The sequence below is a fragment of the Rhinolophus sinicus genome, linkage group LG04, assembly GCF_036562045.2.
Source record: "Rhinolophus sinicus isolate RSC01 linkage group LG04, ASM3656204v1, whole genome shotgun sequence".
Taxonomy (NCBI): Eukaryota; Metazoa; Chordata; class Mammalia; order Chiroptera; family Rhinolophidae; genus Rhinolophus; species Rhinolophus sinicus.
The window spans coordinates 14,858,977-14,879,706 of record NC_133754.1 but is presented as its reverse complement, the minus strand read 5'-3'; the positions used below and the strand labels follow the sequence as shown (position 1 = coordinate 14,879,706).

Sequence of the window (20,730 nt, the reverse complement as noted above, 5' to 3'; positions counted from 1 at the left end):
TATTATAAATGCCTGATTGTATTTAAAGGTGATAAACTTGAAAAGTACATTATTTGGTGTAGATTTCATGCTGATTAAAAGTATTTTTTCCCCCTCTTACATGGCATGATAACTTGGATTGGCGTATTCAACTATATATTTCAGAGAAAATGATAAAGACAAATTAATTCATTATGATAATGGTCATCATGTACCTCTTAGGTGCATAGGACAAATACTTGATTTGTTTTATTTAAAGTTTCACACCCAATTATGAATAGTTCATTGCTATTTACCTAAGCATATAAATAAGACAAATAAAGAGTAGAAGACTGTCACAAAATTTCTTTCCTATCATCTTTAGGATGTTTTTTAATAAACAAAGAAATTGAGACTTTACATTTTTTAAAAGTGGAATTCACTAACTTGGGTGCAAGTCAAAGAAAGTCAAAATATCTGGGGAATATTTCCATTTGTAGTCATAGATAACCTGCATACTTTCTTACTAAAAAATTGAAAGTAATATTTAGCTCAGAAACAAAAAAATAGATCTCGTTGGTCTTACTGAATAAAATTTAGAGACTGAAAAAAATGATTTTTCAAAACATAAATTTTATCTGTTTAAACCCAAGTTTAAGTATATAAGTATAAATTTAAGTGACTTGAAAAGTTATATATGTATTTATATTTTAAATGTTACCAGTTGCTGTCCTTTCTGCTTTATGTTATACCTATTTTACAGTAATATGACTATCTTATTAATTCATTACATGTCATAATATATAAATTTGATTAATGTTATACCTATTTTGCAGTAATATGACTCTGTTTTATTAATTCACTATGTACCATAATATATAAATTTGATTAATAGATTGTTATTGTAAAGACAATATAAAAACTCCCACTGGGGTAACTGCAAGATTGAAAAAAGAGTATTTGTTTACTTACATCTATATTTCAAACAATTTGTATAACTCTTCAAAATATCCAAAAGCCAATCCCAATTATGGAAAAGATACATATATTCAGATGGGTGGAGGGAGAGAGAATGGAGAAATACCTACCAAAACATTAACAGTAACTATAAGCAGCTTTCATTTTCTTATGTTAGTTTACTGTGTTTTCTGAAGTGTTCTACAATATATATTACTTGTATCAGCAGGAAAAGTTATTTTGAAATAATAAATTCAACTGTCAAAAGACTATAACCTAACTAGAGTTTCTATTAAATGGCAATTTATTTTAATGAATCTGATCAGTATTTATTGCTATTATATAGAAACTGCATATTTTACAAAATTCTATAACTGATCACTGGATTAAAATGTAGAGTTGGGTTTTTTGTCTTTGTTTTTTTGTTTGTCTTTGTTTTGTTTTGTTTTGTTTTTTATGAGAAAGTGCTTTGTTATCCACAGAAAGGGCTGAAGAAAGCCTAGGCAGTACATACTGATTGTACTTCCCTAAATTATAACTTCAGAAGTTAAAAATATAGAGTTTTAGTTGCATTTTTCCCTTTTTTCATTGGATTCTCTATAATAGATATTAAAAGAAACATATATTTCTAATAATTGTCTGAGACGATATCACCAAATTCAACAAACGTCACTATAACTTAAAAATGGACAATAAAAATATGTTTCTATTATTCCAGATTACTTATACAATCTAGTTTATTCTATGACACGTTTTTCATGAATGTGGCTTCCAGATTGAAAATGTTTGTAAGTTACTAAACAAAACCTACATTGAGAGCAATCGGGATGATGTCATTGATGTTCACTTTATCTGGAGAACTTGTACAAGCTTCAATGCCTTCATCTGAAAGGTACCTGTGAAAATAAAATAAATGGCTTAATATTTTCTAAAATCAAAATTAACCACAATTATTTTTCAGTCAACATGCAATTTTGCTCCCTCCTGCGAAATTTTCTACAGATACTAGGGAGAGTCCTGGACAGTCTTTGTTTATTTACTATCTCTGACAGACCAGAATGGACAATATGCATTTTTCCTTTTTTGTATCCTTAAAGAGATATTGTGTTAATATAATTGTCCATATGCTTTCCAAGAAAAGTTATTTAAATATCAACATACTGCTTAAGGAATGCATAAGCTACGCTTTACTATTATACAAATATCTGACTTTAAACATTTGTAACACAGTAGGCTGAGATTGAGATGCGCTGTAAGGACAGAACTAAAAACAACACAGTTTTAAACTTAGTCCAACAGAAGTTTCCTCTGTGTTACTTTCTCACACATTAACATCTCAAGTTCCCTTTCTTTACCATCATGTTCCCAGAAATCGTTCAACTATTGACTCCAAGTGGTATAAAGATGGGCAACTTTTTACCTTATATCTTTTCCTTTTCCTGCCTCTTTTCACTTTTTCTACTCATTGTCCTATTGCCCTTCATTCTTTTATTCATTCTAAACCCACCATTCACCTGTCGCCGACAACAATAAATTCACGGTTACTGAACCTGAGGGGGTGGGGTGATCATCTGTCTCTATCCATTCATCCATGCACAGGACGGCCATTCTGCAATTCTTTGACAAACGCTACAATTCAGGTATCATCCCCTCCGAAACCCACTGTAAAAATGCCAGCTAGCGTTCGACATGTTTTGTGACCAACTCCCTTAACCAGAAGGCTGGTGTCAGTACTGCCACTGCAGGCATGTCCGCACTAGAAGGAGACGGGTCCTCCTCTGACAGAGCAAACTCACGCTCACTGCTGACGGCCAGCAATTCCACCATCAACCTGCAATGCTACACCGACGCTGGGACACCTGTCGATACAAACTCTGCCTGGAGACAGCAACCCATGAGTATGTGCCTTTAGGACACACAATGAATGATTTCTCCAAGGTAATAAAAGAGCAAGTGAAAAGAAGAGAAAGTGATCATTTAAGAGTGGAAAAGAACAACAGGAGGTTAAAGGTGATAAGCCTATGAACAAGACCAAGGAGATAAAATCAGGAAAGTACATATACTCGCATAAATCAAAGCAAGACTGTGTTAGCAAACTAGATACTAGTGAAAGTCTAAAACCACGGCAGTGCTAAACTACAATGATGAATGAAGGCAAGTAGTTAGGTGGGATACAGAGGAAAAACAGTGTTGGGTATGCAGAGGAGTCAGTAAGAATAAATGGACGGGAGGTAGTTACAATAGTACATAAGTGACCACGGGATACAAATGCTTGCAGTCAGCACAGATGGTTAGAATCCTGCTTTCGTTCAAAACGGCTAAGTTAACGTCCTTATTATCCTGTTAATCTTTCACCGTCATAGCCACTAACTGCACTTGTCATTAATCATCTTAAAAATTCAGTTCTACAAATATTAATTAAGCCCTTATTTATGTGAAAAATATTATGTAAATCAGTAATAAGATTAGTAAAATGCTGAAAATGAAACACCTGCCTTCAAGGAGACTATAGTCTTATGGTAGAGACCATAACACAACACATAAACAGTTATCATACAAGGCCAAAATAATAAACAAAATGTTATAAGGGCTCAAAGTGGCTGGGGGATGGGAAAGAATGTATAGAAAAGGAATACTATGAGCAAACACATGGAAATGGAAGTAAAAAAGTGTGGAGCACTGGCTACAGGTAATAAGCTAGAACATTCTGACTAGAAAATGAGGAAAAAATGATAAATAGGTATAGGTTGACACCAATTTTAGAAAGCAACAGTGTACAATGACATATGGGTGATATATTAAATGCTAACTACAAAACACAACTTTCAAAATTTCTCCATAATGGGGAAATAATATGCAATGTCTAATAAAATGCTTTGTTTTCTAGACAGGCAACACTTTAGAATTAAAAGATTGTAGGATGTCGGAGAAACTAGAATAGATCCTTAAAAATAATCAAAATTCACCTCTTCAATTTTACAGATGAAGAAAAACAGGCCCTCATACGTTACTTAAACTTGTCCCAAAATACAAACATAAGCGATGCAAAGTTAAAACAATAATGCCTCCTGTGTCCCAGTTCAGCCATCTTTTCATTATAACTTGCCGTTTTTATTTATCAACTAATGCTGATATTAGGAATATGATCTTCTCATAAACATAAGCCAACATCTACACAAATCAGTTAGTTTCCTAATCAACTGGACACTTCAACACACACACAAAATTACAACCAGGCAAATTCAATCAGTGAGCTCCAAAATGTATTCAAGAAGAACAGATGTAGTTTCATAGTAAAAGATCAGGAAACGAATACTAATTAATAATTAGAGATTCAAAAAAATGTTTTATCAATAAAAATACCAATCCCAAATTACCAAATGCCACAACATAAAAAAGGGAAAGTCTACCTAAAAAATTCTAAAGGCAGAAGCCGTAAGGGGGCGAAAATCTGACTTTATTAATGTATATAAGTCAAACATCATATGATTTCTTTCAAATAATTCCTGTAAAAGGCTTCCTGAATATAACAAATTCTAAAACATGGCTCAGTCTCAATTTGCAAGTGTACAAGTGTCCCTCACTCATTCTTCTTATTTTGAAAAAAGGACTTGAGCCTCACAGCTTTACTCATCACCAAGAAACAGGAGACCCAGTCACACCTCTCCCCAGTAACATATTGGTCAACCTTCTGTAAATACTGGACCATAGTCACAGAAGGACTGAATCTAAATTAACCAAAATTTGGGTTTTACAAAATTTTGTGTTGTTTGTGTAAACATTTAAAACTCCAATATTACCAATGAATAAAACAAGGAATAAAAGTAAGTCTAATGCTCAAATAGGCTTCAAGATAGACCAGAGTCACGCAGTAACTGAAAGAACAACACAAAATTCACCAGCTGTAAAGTGGCCATTGAGAAAGAAAGGAACGCAGGCAAGCCAGGTCTGGTCCCAGGGCATGTCCACACAGGGGACCTCCAGGGAAGAGAACTGTGTCAGTTCCCTTGTGCCACTGTTGAGCACGTAAAACTCAAGGGCATGGACCCTAAAGAAGAAATAAACCCCAGAGGGCTCTTGTTGACTAAAGCAGCCAACAAAGCACACTTTTTTTTCTTTTCTAGTGGAGATTTTGGAAAAGTAACATTATCAAACTACTCACTCATTACTATGATGAACGAAAAATATATCAGAATACATGTTATTGGCAAGCAGGGTTAAATTTTGGCATGACACACAACAGATTAACATTTTTCACTAATTTTACCTTCAAATAATGCCATTTAAAATCACAACTTAATAAGTGCCCAAATTTTTTAAATAAGATTTTAGAAAGTGCTTCCTTTTTTCATAAATAGAAGTAAAGATGTTAAAATTCAGTCTTCCTCGGAGTCACCTAATTTGTAATCCTGAGCAACTCTTTTTACTTCAGAAGTACAAGTTTTAAAATTAATTAGTATCCACCAATTTGGGGGAGAGGAGGTTTCCCATTACAAATAATGAATACATGTGCTATAAGACGGGTCACTCAGCCTAAGTACCACTACCAGAACCATCATCTCTCCTTCAGAAGTCACGTGGGCATACAGAACACACACGCCCAAACTACAGTTCAACAAACTCAATTGGCAGAAAACTGTGACAAAGCAAATACTACCGTTTTAATCTCTTTTATTTGATCCAGACAGTGGATCACCATTACACGTCTCACTACCAGCAAGGGAAAAGGAGAGGCAATTTTCCTTTTACCTATTCCTCTGAGAGCAGGTAAAACCTTGAGTCTAACTTCTCCACCGGCTCTGATGAACGTACAGAGGAGGATGGAGACAAACTGGAAAGGAATATCTGCCCTAACGGAAGGGGGAAGCCATCACTCAGCTCCAGTGGACACTAGGGGGACAGGAAAAGCAGTGATTGTCAGATCTTCTCATTTTTCACTTTTAATGCTTTTGTAAAGCAATGTACAAGCCACACAAAGCACGTTTCAGCCAGCATGTGGTGCACACACTCTGTGCTTTCTCATCGTATTAGCGTATTAAGGTTAACTACTTCTTTGCTCTGGTACACTTCCAAGTTGTCTTTGACATGCAGGGTTATGCCGTTAAGTGTCTCTGAAATGATATACTATTCATGGCTGACATTCTTCACAAGCAAAAGAGGAAAAGAACTATGTCTTTCAGGTCACTCCGTGTGACACTTGGAGAGCAATGAACATCATTATGCATGTAGAAAATGTTCTTACTAGAGTTGTCTATGTCAGACTCAGAAGTGTCAAATCATTTAGTTTGGCCAAAATATTTTATGAACTGGAAATATATAGACCTCACCCTTATCTCAGATTTCCAGGCTCCATACATGTTTTAAGGAGGGGTTCTAATTGTCCAGAAACAGTAAAAAGTAAACACTGACGTTTTCTTTTCCTCTACCCACCTCCTCCAATCCAAGTAATGAATGCATTCAAGCCTGAACTGACACCTGAATCCCTAAAATAATCAAAGACAGAATCTATTATTGCACACACAAAGTAGGCTGATGACGCATGAAAATTCTTTAAAATGCCAATCGAAAAACCAAGAATGAAAACATTCTTCCCAAATGGAAAGGGGCTCAATCAAAAAACGACGGAGATACCGAGACGATGACAACTACATGGTGGTCTTAACTGTCTCTGAACAAAACCCAAATCAAATGGTCTCATGTGGTTTTTGGGGTCTCTGATCTATACGTGAGTATTTGTGACCACATTGAGATTACTGGCCCACATATGTTATCCAAATACCAAAATGGGAATTTAATATATAAATTCCTCCTTAACCACAAAGAAAATAAAGACAACAAACTCCTAATTAACCAACCTAATATGGGGACAGGAGAGAATAAAACAGATAATCAAAAACATTGTATATATTAAAATGTATCTTTAATCTTAGCAAATGTGAAAGTTGGCAACTTCCTGCAAATTCCCACAACATTAAAAAATAATTTTGAAAAATTACCTGAACAAAGATCGCTCTGTTCATTCTCCCTATCCTGTTTCCCTCCCCACAGTGTAAGTGGATGGTAATATATACCTGCCCCAAAATTTGTTTTTTGCTATTATTCTTATACCAGACAGAGACACTGAAATAATAACTTGCTAAAATACCCTTCGAGGGCAAGAGGAATGGCTTATAAACTCCTATTTACAGATAGAGTTTGGGAAAATACAGTATTTAATCTGATTAACAAGATTAATAAGGTAATAAGGTTACTAAGAATTTGGACACAAACCTTGCTTCAGATATCTTGGTACAAATGAAATCAATATATTCATTATAGTTTATAGATACATTAGGGGTGAAAAAAAATCACCAAGAAGAACATAAATTGGTACAACAGCAGTAAATTGAATGAATCCATGGACTTCCATGCCTAAATCGTGATTAAGGACAGCCAACAGAAGGGTCAGAACTCTAGCAATGGTAAATCAGAAGAGGGAGTACTATGCCACACAAATGGTGAAAACTTTTTAAGAAAAATTCTTTTATTTCCACTTCCCTTAATAACTTAGTGCCTCTTATATCACTACCATTTTTTTCCTTCTTTAAGCAAAGTGGCCACCTACTATGCCAAAATGATACCACAATTTTTATCCCAACAAATACAATAAAGACCCAAATCAACTCTAGCTTAAAATTTAATTTTCTCCATCAGTTATATATGAATCAATCAGACGAATCAAGTTATGTGTTATTTAAAGCACCTCTAAGTAAAATCACTTAGTGTTGATCTTAAACTATTTTCAATAAAAAATGAACTCTTTTAAAATCCTTTTTTTTTCAGTTTTTACTTTGTAAGATTTATTTGCATGCACACATTTATATTAGTCCCATCATTTAGCTCACCTATAACTTTAAATTTTTTCCACACATACAGTACACACACATACAGCATAAAATCTATTTAAATTTCTTCTACCCTAACTTTTCAGATTGTTACATTACAAAAATAAAAACATCAAAAGCAAAGAAATCATCATGAAAACCTTAACATTTTAATGCAAATGTTTCATAAAATTAACCTGCACAAAAACTGAAAGGATAAATATGCAAAAAGTAAAATTTGACTTCGTACTACAGAAACATCTTTTTTCTAACTACACAACTTCTAGACATGTAAAGAATTATGAAATACCTTGATACATCAAGTTTAACATCCATACTACTCAAACTTCCATTTCAGGGGTCACACAAAATTTTTTTAGCCCAACATGAAAGACTGAAAGATGGAAATTAGAAAAAGTACTAGGGAAAATCCTTTGTAAAGTTGTATCTAATTTGAAACATGTAAAAGTGTTTAAATTCTGAAAAATTGAGACCTAGATTTGTTTTTCAGCATTTCCTTTAAAATGCTGAAGATTTATTAGCTAATTCGGAAGGATGTACTACTTGAAAACACCACTAGATGACAACCTTGCTTCACAAGTAAAATATTATCAGCCTATTATCAGAAGCTAAGACTCCAAAGACGTACTACACTAGCTTTAAAATAAAGGTTTCTGACATCTACTGGGGTTTTGTTTTTGTTGTTGTTGTTGGGGAGTAGAGATATCAGAAAAAATAAAATAGGCGATTATTTTAGAATTTGCGTTTGCTATAAAGATCACTCAGGGTTTAAAAACACTCATTTAGTAAACATGCAAGAGATACCTCCTCCTAAGAAAAAAAAACTGAAGTATATCAAAAGACAATTTTCTCTCCTACATTCATCCTTTGGAGATAGAGACTTATAAAAAGTACACATAATTTATTACAGACTAACGCGTTTTGCTGTGGAATGTTACAAAGACTATTTTCAACATTATTTCAATAGTTGTTTTTCTCTGACATTAAAATACATAAGCATGACAATTTTAAGATAACTATAAGAAGATAAGTGATAATAAATTACAACTTCTATCTTTTATGACCCATTTTCAGATATTAAAATATTTTCTCCATATATAAACCAACCCATTAAGACATTATCCCAGAATGCTTATTTAGCATTTAAAAAGTATCACAACTGAGCACATAAAAATTTGTAAATAATTCCTTCGAAATTCTATAACAGAGCTATTACAAAGTAGAATGGCAATGGGTGCTTATGTTATTATTCATTCTTGCAAACCAAGTCTTCACATAAATTTAAAAGTATAAAATGAAGGCCGGGATATTTTCACTTTCATTGGAGATTTTAATTTATGTCCTTCCTCTAATTCAATATTTTCACACTTTAATCCAGAAGCAGAACTGAGGTTATTTTTTTAATAACTCATTTTAAAACGTAAGATTATTTGATGTTTCTGTCATCTTTTCCTCAACACAAAGGGGACAGCTATAAAACCACACATCAGGCGGAAAGGCTCACGTCCGGCCCGCAGTCCTGTGGACTGACTCCTGCAGTACATAGAGCAGCAGTATCTGCAGAGCCCACGCCAAGGACGTCTCAGGATCAACCCCAGGAGACTGCATACTCTGTTAAGAAATGCGATTTAAAAATCTAAGATACCATAACAAAAATTAGGAGGCATTTTTGAGTAGCTTGGAGAGACTATCATCTGATCTGTACCTTTTTTTTTAGTGATATAGAACTAGATGCAAATCTCAGCCTCACTCTTTAAACATATGGGATCCTAGGCAACTTACCTAATCTTTCTGTGCCTCAGTTTCCTCTCCTATTAAAAAACCATGGAGCCAATACTGACTATACTGATGGATAGGGTTGTTCTTAAGAATAAATAAGACAGCATGAAATACCTAGCATATGCTTGGTAAAAAGTAGATGCTAAATAAATATTAGCTGTCTTTCTTATTAAACACTGTACTTTTGGTGTTTGTTCTGGAAAATATTTTCAAAACATAATGATACTCAAAGATGTCTTCAGGGTTCTTAGAAAAAAGCAAAAGAATGTAATTGCCTAACAATAAAGGGAATTTCCTTGAAGGCTACAACTAATAGTGAAAAGTGTGTATGAATCCTTATTGGAAGACTGAACTACGTATTTCTAACATACTACTCACCTGCAGTTCACTGGGAACTGAAAGTGGCAAAAAGATGGGAAGAATTTTATTCTTTAATTTGTTGAAATCTTCCAATTTTACATATATGGGTGAATACATATATATATATATTTTTTTTTATAACCTACCATGTCGACAGCCGAGACGAAAAAGCTACATATATATTATTAGCAATATAAAAATAAGTTACTCCATGCAACTGTAGAACTGTTTCTTTTTTATCTTTTTGTTGTGTGTAGAACTGTTTCTGCCCCAAACAGAATTTCCAATGCAAACTATACTGCCATTATTTTTTCTTAATCTGCCATTTATGTCAGAATTTAAAACAATGTCAAGAAACAGCTGATAATAAGTTTAAAATTCTACAGTACAGAGAATTACAACTCTAATATCTAATTTTAAAATTAGACATATTTTACTTATAATTTAAACTAATGCCATTCATTCAAAACTTTAAAAATGACAGTCTGCTACTTCAATTATCATAGGAAATTATGAAAAACACCAATTTATTTCTAGTGCACGTATCATATGTTTTACCATCTAACAGCATAACAATTCTCCATAAATTGAAATGAAAAAGGCCTAAAATAAAAAAGGGCAGTCACTTAAATATCCTACTAAATTAAATAAGTAAATATTAAACAAAGAAGTGAATTTTTTTGCCAAAAGAATGAAATAGTCCATATATATATCTTAGTCAAAAAATATGAATTAATAATTCTAATTTTCAGTTCTTTAAAATGCATTTTCAATACAGAATGCTTGGCATTGACTAAATTTTTGAAATTGAAACATTGTAAGTAAATTTTAAAGTTCTAATTTTTGAGCTTAGAAGACATAATTTATACATAGCCCTACATCTCTTTGTAGTGGGCTGATGGGTGGTACCCAAATGTCCTTACCTGTGGAACCTGTGAATGTTAACTTTATTTGGAAAAGTGGTCTTAACATGTAGTTAAGGGTCATGAGATGATTACCCAGGTAGGCACTAAATCCGATGGAAAGCGTCCTTAGAAGACTGAGACAGAGGGAGTTTTCAGGCAGACACACAGAGGAGAGGCCTCGTAAAGATGAAGGTGGATACTGGAGTGATGAGGCCTCAAACCCAGGAATGCCAGCAACCACCAGAAGCCGCGAGTAACTGACCCTGCCGGGACCTCTGAGGGGAGTGTAACTCTGCATACCCCGTGGTGTCAGCCTTCTGGCCTCCCTCCAGAACGGTAAGAGTCCCTTTATTGTTTTACACCACCCATATACACGGTAATTTGTTATAGCAGACAAAGGAAATTAATATACTTTTAATAAATTTAAGTGATTATTTGAAAATAATTGATTCAACTAAATAAAACAATTTTTGAAAGGTCATCCTTTAGATTAGAAACGATGAAGAACACTTTCTACTCAATTTAAATGCCTTGATTCATTAATTCTTCCTGAATGAATTTTTTCAGTGAACTTGTGTGGTTTGCTCAAGTCTATAAATAATAAAATAAAAACTGTACAGAGGTATAATAAAACAATGAAAGTAGTCCTCCAATTCTGCCAAAAATAAACATTATTAGCGATCTTGGGTATATTCTTGTAATACATATAAATTGGAGTGGAATTTAGAAAGAAAAATTTGTTTTTAAAAATAGACTCATTTTATACAAAAGTTTCTGAAATAGGCCTTTTCATGTAAGAACATATTATCGCCAACTTCCATGCCAAACATACAGATTTCCCTGTCTCAGCCTTTTCAATAGACGCACAGTACTCCTTTCCATATAGGGAGTGTACCATAATTTAACTATTCAGGTTGTTTCTAATTGTATAGTATATTTGTAGACACATATTAGAGGATGAGTATTAATATTTTTGCAAGATATATTCCTAAACATCGTGGCACTGGATTATATTATACATATTAGAATGGGCAAAAATAACTTTAAACTCTGTAATTATGAATTACTTTGTGTTTTGTAAATATTTAAATGTTTTAATGAAATGATTCTTTTTAAATAATTTATTTTAAGAAATGTTCATTGATAAACAAATATCCCTAAAGAGCTTTACAAGTAACAAAGCACTTTCAGTGACTGAATACGAATTCAGATAAATGACATGGTCCCTCCCTACCCTCTCTGAGTCAAGGGTGTTCAACTTGACATACTTGACTCCTATGATTCTCATACCTATTAGGTGTGTGTGTGTGTGTGTGTGTGTGTGTGTGTGTGTGTTATTATCTCTATTTAAAAAGAGAAGAATCAATATATGATCTCTAAAGTACCAGTTCTGGGTATGATGAGGTAAAGCCCTACTGGACATATGATGACACCCTTCCCCTTAACTCTGCAGAAAATAACTAAAAATCTGGACAAAATACAAAAAGCAACTAAAGCTCCTGGAGAGTGTGCAGAGAACACTGGTGGGGGAATGCATGCCCACCTATGTAAGGGGTACAGGGAGCCACAAGTATCTTCTGATTTCTGGGGCTGTTGGCCTAGCACCAGGAGCAGTCCCACCGTGACGGCGGCCGGCAACAGGTGTACACAAGGACACGCCCACAAGCTTTCTGGGGAACAGAACAGGGAAGTGGGGACACCAGGAACAGTAAAGAGTGTGGGGGGATCCTGTAAGGAAAAGATCAAAAGAGGGGTCCCCAAACTCTCTAGCCACATCTCTGACCTCTGAATGACCTGCATGCAGAACAGACTGAAAGCAGCCCAGCTAAAGACGAAAGATTTGAACAGAGAATGGAGCTGCTGCACAAGACAAGAGTCTACAGTTCCTGCCCAGAGGAAAAAAAGTACCACCTATAACTCATCAGGGAAAAGCAACAGAACCAAAATCTCCACAATTTAACCACTTATTATACCCAGGATACAATCCAAAATTACCCAACATACAAAGAACCAAAAAACTGGAACACATTCTCTAGAAAAATCAATCAAGCAAATCTGATCCCAAGATATTAAAATTAACAGACAAGAATATTAAAATAAATGACAACTATTTTCAATTAAGAAAAAAAATGTTTGCAATACAGTAAAATGAAGCGGAGAAATTAGAAGTCTCAGCAGAGAGACAGAAACAATTTAAAAATTAAATGGAAATTTTAGAATGGAAAACTATTTCTGAAACAAAATGGAATTAACAGCAGAATGAACCCACAGCAGAAAAATTAAGTGAATTATAAGAAAGACATTGAAACACTTCTATATTTTACATGAAGTACATTACTAACAATAAATGAACTGTGAAAAGTTAAGAATATTATATACTGTAATCCCTAGAAAAAATACTATAAAAATTATGCAAAAGAGAAATGATAGCATATGTCTATACAAAAATGTGTACATGAATGTTCAAACCATCATTGCTTATAATAGCAAAAACTACAGGCAACCAAAAAGTCCATCAACTGGTGAATGGATTGTTTTAATTGTGATATATTTATATCACAACAAAAAGGAACAAAGTAGCAAAACAAACAATGGCATGGATGAATCTCAAAGACATGAAACCAAGTGAAAGAAGGCAACACACACAAGACCACATACATAGATACACTGATTCTATTTGGTAAAATTTTAGAAAAAGCAGAACTATTAGTGACAGAAAGCAGATTAGAGGTTGTGTGGGGTCAGACTGAGGGAGGAGATCCAATGCAAAGGGACTAGAACGTGAGAAATCCATTTACACAATTAGATACAATTACCGAATCCATCAAACTGTACTCTTAAAAGTCAATTGTATATAAATAATACCTTAATAACATAAAAGAGAGAAACAGAAGCGAGGAATCAGAATTTCAGATATTTGCTAATTTACTAATACAATTTAGTAAGTGGCAACACTGAGGAAAACAAAAGCCTTCGAATCCCTCCCTAATCCAGTCTTCTTTATACCACAGCTGCCTCACAGCGCTTCTATTATGAAAAACAGTAATAAATATATTCAAAGTATAAAAATCTAATCAAGAAGATGCGAGGAACTTAAAATTAAATACAACCAGAAAAAAATAAATGATCTGTATTTTAAATTAATAATATAACCACGCTGAAAAACAAACCAAAAAACAACGTAAGAAATATTAAAAACTAAACAAATCTGGAACTCTATTCCATAGGGTTCTTCTTCCACAGTGGCATGGACGGAGCGACTCTGAAACTACCTTAAGCAAAGGAGTAAATGCACTGGTGATGTTGGGAGCCAGGCTTGTCACATTTGGAGAAGGGAGATACAAATATGGATGGTTGAAGGCTAGAAATAAACCTCTGGCATTGGACTAGAAATAGAACTTTCAGAATAAACTCATGATTTATATATCAATGCATTCATTCTCCTGTGTGGAAGATTGTCCAGAAACAGCACATGCCTCATGTGATAGCTAGATCTTCATTCATCTTCATGAAAGAATCCTTGACATGACGCAATTTTAAAAGGGCTATAAAGCACGTTTCATAATATCTGGCATAGGAAAATTAGGAACGGTTACAGTTTAATAAAATCTCAACATTTATTCGCACAAAGCCATCACCATTTGCCAATAAAAATATTTTCCTACTTTCAAGTGTACATATGAACAAAGATGGTATTTAATCAAAAACACAAATAAGTAAATACATGAATTTCTATTAAATATTTATGGTAGTTTGGGGACGTGTTAATTTAAAAGCATACCTACACAAAAACTGGATGTTGACAAAGCTCCATTTAGTGAATCCTTTTTTTTTTTTTAACTTCTGTAATTTACAAAAAGATGAAATCCACATTTGGGCAGTATATTCATCATGCAGGTAATTTTAAATAAGGACTCAAACCTCGTTATTTTATCTGTCAAAAAATCTGATACTTCTCTGTGAACAGATGTAGAAACAATGCACCGCTGTAGATTCCAGTGTGTGTAACGGCACTCATATGCCAATTAGGTTACAAGAATTTGGACAGAGCCAAATACATTAACAAATAATTTTTTTTAAGTCTCCTTAAAAGTAATTCAGTCTCATGAATTCTTTCCTCCTTCTCCCTGCAACTAGGACTCCAAAAAAGTAATCTTCAGTTTTCCTTCTCATTGGCAACAAAATTCAGTCATTTTTATGAATGATAAACCTTGCATGACTGAAAAAAACTCAGAGCTGTGAAATAGGTATGCAAATCATAGTCAAAGGTATATTCTATGCCCAAACTATAGTGTCAGTAATATATTCTATAACTGCAATGTTAAACTGGCATATAGCATCATAAAGTCTGTGATAGTGAAAAGAAAGGTATCATTTGTCAGTTTTATACCTTTCTCTACTGGCAGTTTCCTTATTTGACAAACATGTAACGTCTTACACCCTCTGCCTTAATAAATGACTATCTCACCTATAACTGAGGTACATTAGTACAATTCTAAATTTTACAAAACCCAGTAGATCACCATTTGCCAAAACAACCAGTCTCAGGACCAAGTAAGTTTGGCCACATATCATATTGCTCTGTAAGAAAGTCACAAAACAAGCTAATATAACATGTTAAATAACGCTCTGAGGAGTCCTGCAGTAAACAACCAGTTTTCTTTCTATTTTTTAAAATACAGAGTTGATTAGACAAGGGAACCTACTTTCCCATTTAACATCCGCACAACATATTTTGTATTAGCATATTAGCATTTGAGGATTTAACACTGTTTAAGTAACCCCAAAAAGTCTCAAAAGAGTACTGTGTAATTTTGCTAAATCACAAATTTGAAGCACATCTGCTGAATGGCTGCTTTGTGGGAGTTGAGCCACAGAAGCGCTTCTCCGACCAGCCGGCGTCCGCGTCTCAGGGCAGCTTTGCAGTACTCGACAGCAGCTCTGACGAAGGACTCGGGCCATATCCTTCACCAATAGCAAACGTCCAATCTAGTCCCTATAACACATGACAAATACCCTGCAAGCACCATGGCTATTTCCTTGTACTGTAAAATCTCAGTATGAAGTAACAGTATGTATAAATTAGATCATATATATATAAGTAAACTCAGGATGCCTCACAGTAATCATAACAGCAGCTAACACTGCTCACTACGTGCTACATACTGTTCTAAATGCTTCGTGTATATTATTTTATCCTCACAACAACTTTATGAGGTCGGCACTATTATTACTCATTTTACAGATGAGGCACCTTAGGCACAAAGAGCTTAATGAACTTGCTCATGGACACACGGCTTGCGAATGGCAGGGCTGGCCTGCTAAGCCTGGGAGCCAGGCTCCACTCTATACCCTTAGTAACCGCACTTAAACCCAGAGTGAAAAAATGCTCAGCGTCTGAAATCTGGATTTGGCACTAACTCACTGTGGCTCACTTCTCTGCTTCAGGTCCACATATAAAATAAGAGCCGAAAGAGACGATCTTTCATGTCCCATCTGGGCCTGATCGTGAAAGACTTCTAAGGTCATAATAATCCTTATGCAGTTGCCAACAACTAGAGGTCTACCTTTCCAGGGTTGCTGATCTGATCTTTTTCCTCTGTTTCTTCAGCCACTTCCTTTGAAAGCACCTCATCATGACACCACCAAACTTGAATTTTAACATTAAGGATAATACTGAGAGAAGCTTTGCTTCTGCAAAATAATCCTTTACTCACTCCTCTTCCTTTTCTTTAACCACCATGTGGATCAACCAGGAATGTTTTTGGCTGTATACAACAGAGAATTAGACCAGAAGAAATCAATATTGGAAGATGAGACATTGATTAGGAAGCTTTTCCATCAATCCAAATCAGAGATGATGATGGCCTGGATTAACATATAAAGTGAAAAGGGGGCAGGAGGGACCAAGAGGTAGGGGGAATTCCACACGTGATAACTTTTTTCTCAATCCTACCACATTAACATGTTGGGTTGGATAACTCTTTGTTGTAGGGGCAGGCCCTGGACAGTGTAGGACGCTTAGCCGCATTCCTGGGCTCTACACACCAGATTGCAGCAGCACTCCCCCAGCTGTAACAAACAAAAATATCTCCAGATATCACCATAAATATCCTCAGTGGTTGGGGGGTGGGGGGAGGTGTTGTGTGTGGAATGTTGGAGAAATTGCCATTAATTGAGAACCACTATCTTAAAAGAACTGAAGGATATGGTAACATCAAGCAATGTAACAGCAACAAAAATAATGGCAATTAGAAACTCCAGGAAATATACAAGGCTCGATAAGAAAGAAAATGAAATCAGAGCTTATTTAAATGATTTTTATAAAGAAAATTTACAGTCACAATAGAAACACTATAAATTTAATTGTGGCTATAGTGGCAACCAGTAGGAAAAACATGGGAGATTTAGTTATAGCTACATGACAAAATGTATATATCATCTATCTTGACACTGTAAAAATAGATTAATAAGAAGTGAATCAAGTAATGAGCTCTTAAAAATAATAATATAATTTACTAGGGAGGAGAGATAAGTAATAGGACAAGGCTATATATTCATCTATCATGTGAATCAACAAATAATAAAATTAAAACATAAAATCAAGGCAGCTTGATAAAAGCCTGTTGTTTTGAAAGAGAAAGCTAACCATCAGTAACATTTAAGAGTTAAAGTAGGATGGGGCAGTGGGAGAGAGATGGATAGAGCAGGAACTATTGTTTTTCATCCTAAGTCCATCAGAATCATTTGATTTTTTAAAACTATAGCTGTATATTACTTTGAAAGAAATTTAAGTAAGTTTTTTTTTAAAATCAAGGAGTATCTTTCACAAGAAGAAATCATTATTTACATAAGTGAAAAATAGAACAGTATCATCACCCATCGGTATACTGAAACTTAACTGTAATCTAATTTTATAAGTGCCATAAGAGAGCCATTGATTCAGTTTATTCAACAACTATTTAATAAAAACCTACCACAAATTTTGAACAAACAAAATGAAGCAAACAAGCATAGGGTCAAAGCTTGCTACGAGTAATGGAGAGATATTCTTGAACTGAGCAGTGTCCAGATTAAAAGTTCTATTTTAGGTAGATTAGTCTGAAAAGTGTAAATAAACCAGATGAATGGGACAGAAACAAGACAGAAGTAACAGTTAGGAGGCTACTGCACAAGTTTAAAAGAAAAGTAATAAGAAGAGGTGTGTAGACTATGATGGTAATTGTCAGAACAGAGAGGAGGGAATGATGATGGGGTCGGGATGACGATGACAAAAAGAGCGAATATTTACTGCGTCTTTAAATGTCAGCTCATTTGATATATATTATGTCATTTAATTGTTGTAATAACCCTGTGAAGAAAGTATTATTTTACCCCCATTTTATATACAAGAAAGTTCAGATGAATTAATGTGCCCAAAGTTGTACAGTTAGCAAACAGTGGAATGGTATCTCAGAGAAACAGCAAACTTGGTAAAAACGTGGTTAGACAAGTTCTGAACACTTTTCTACGGTATTAACCTGCCTTAGGGACAATAGAGCTCTCGATTACTGAGCCAGTAATCATACCCCACTTCATACCATAAATGATTCAAGGCAGAACGAAATGAAGCAGAGAGTTAACTGAAGGCAGGAGGCAAGTGGAAGGTAATTTAAAAATCCTAAACTATAATTATGACACATACAAGAAAAAAATCATGCAGTACTGCAATGTTCTTTTGAAACAGTATAGGAGATTCTAGTTAAGTAAGGCCACTTATACCTGGGTCACATTTGTTAGAAATGAGTGAAGAAAAAAAGACTTCTTAGGTCTAATTTTGCTGAAATAAAGACACAAATGTTTCATATTACATTTAATAAAACTTAGCTTTTAATTGCAAATATGTGTTCATTGAAAGATCTTCCTGTACTTTTTAATCTCATGAATTTAGCATCTTACCAGTTAGAAAAACTTGGTACCTCTGGCAACCTAAAACTCTTTCTGCTCTCTTCTATTCTGCAATCATTCATAAAAATATGAAACACAACTTGTGCTGGCACCTATTCCTGGAAGACTGCACTTTATATTTTTATCTTTCTCTGACTAAACAAGTGGCCACACATTCCCAACTACTTATTACACATGTGAAATGAAGGTTAGTTTATTTTTACAATGAAAAGAAATTTAAATTATTTGCATTGGAACCCCACACCTCAAAAATTAATATCAAAGTCCAACTGTTACGAAAAAAGTATATTCTGCTGATAAAACAATTTAAAGGGAAACATTATTCATGACTACTAATCTAGAATTTAATTAAATAACCGACTACATCCACAATATTATTAACAGTTTTAGTTAATGTCAATGTAACACATTAAATCCATTTATATGTATAATACCATTTAATTTAGAGAAACAAATACAAATAATTAGCACCCCAGAGAAACAATCTGTCTTTCTAAAGATTTTAAAGTTCTAATTAAAGTCTGAAAAACTAAGATAACCACCTCAGACTAAAAATTACCAAGTGAAAATCTAAAGCATAAAAACACTGTGCTAAATGACAAATGAAAAGTGCAATGATAGATATCAAGGAAGTACACTCAACCTCATTATGGTGAGCTAGAATATAACAATATTTTCCCATGGGTAAAATAAATGGATTGGACTACATGACCACATACTTTCCCATTTAGAAGCTCCATGTCATGATTATAAAGATGCATTCAAAAGAGACTTTCTTTGGCTCAGTGATATTCTAGGGCAATGAGCTAGTTTTGTTATTTTAAATTAACAGTGGATACAGTCAATATTCTACTTCAAGTATACAAAACTTGTACTATTTAAGGAAATTGTAGGCTAACTTTAAAAAATCAAATTGTAAGGACAATTTTAAAAATCAAGAGAAGGATGATTCATTGATTATTAATGTCACATTTTTCTGACTACTAAGAAAGTTCTATAAAATTAGAAATATCAATTTTATAGATCTTCAGAGTATCATGCTAAGCAAAATAAATCAGACAGTCGAGAACCACATGATTTCATTCAAATGTGCGATATAAAGCTGAAAGCCACAATGGAACAAGACAAACAAAAACTCAAAGACACATACAAAAGTTTAGTGGTAACCAGAGGGTAAAGGGGGAGGTGGGAAGGTAAAAGAGGGTAAAGTGGGTTAAATATATGGTGACGGAAAGAGTTTACTCTGGGTGAACACACAATGCAATATATACATCATTTATTATAGAATTGTACATTTGAAACCTATGTAATTTTACTAACCAATGTCACCCAATAAATTTAAAAAATAAAAGAAAAAAAAGAAAAAACATGGAGTTCCATAAAGCAGCAAGAGACCATCATTCTTCACCCAACCATCAAAACAAACTGGATAAACTACAAATTCATAGGTTTTTAAAAATTCATCAGAGAGCTGAGACCCTAAAGAAATTTATATGAACTAAACTCTAGAAAGTGACGAGTCCTTTACAGAAGAGAAGGGACCCACAGTTGTTCCATCCCTGCTAAATGAAGAGGAATTAAACATACTTGGGTATGTATGAATAAGGGGAAATCAGCCAGACTTTAAAGAAACTTTTTAGAGTCACATGCAGTCTGGCTCCACAGATTAGAAGTCCAAGGACTTCCAGCCACAAGCAAGTTTGCAACTAGTACTTGCCAACTCTCATACAGGTCTTCGCCAAGTGCTCAGGTGTTATATGCCAAGAGCTGGGATCAAGGGGCAAAGAAAAAAGAAAGAGAGTTCATAAGAGGCCCACTGGGCTTTTAGCTGGAGAAGGCTGAGTCCAGAGCAGGGAAATCTGAAAAGTGTCCTCTAAACATGTTAGGTTTTCAGCTACAAATGACTATAGGCAGGCGGGTGAGAAGAAAGAATTTCTCAT

General features: G+C 34.3%; 1 protein-coding gene across 6 annotated transcripts in view; it reads right to left on the bottom strand.

Annotated features, from left to right (window-relative positions):
• TDRD3 (tudor domain containing 3) overlaps positions 1-20,730 on the bottom strand; it is a 133,981-nt gene that overhangs the window by 95,056 nt on the left and 18,195 nt on the right. For all 6 annotated transcript variants that reach the window (XM_074329351.1, XM_074329352.1, XM_019750792.2 and 3 more), the window contains exon 2: positions 1,727-1,811. In XM_074329351.1, the coding sequence (XP_074185452.1) occupies positions 1,727-1,811 (85 nt within the window). The remainder of the gene's footprint in view (positions 1-1,726; positions 1,812-20,730) is intronic.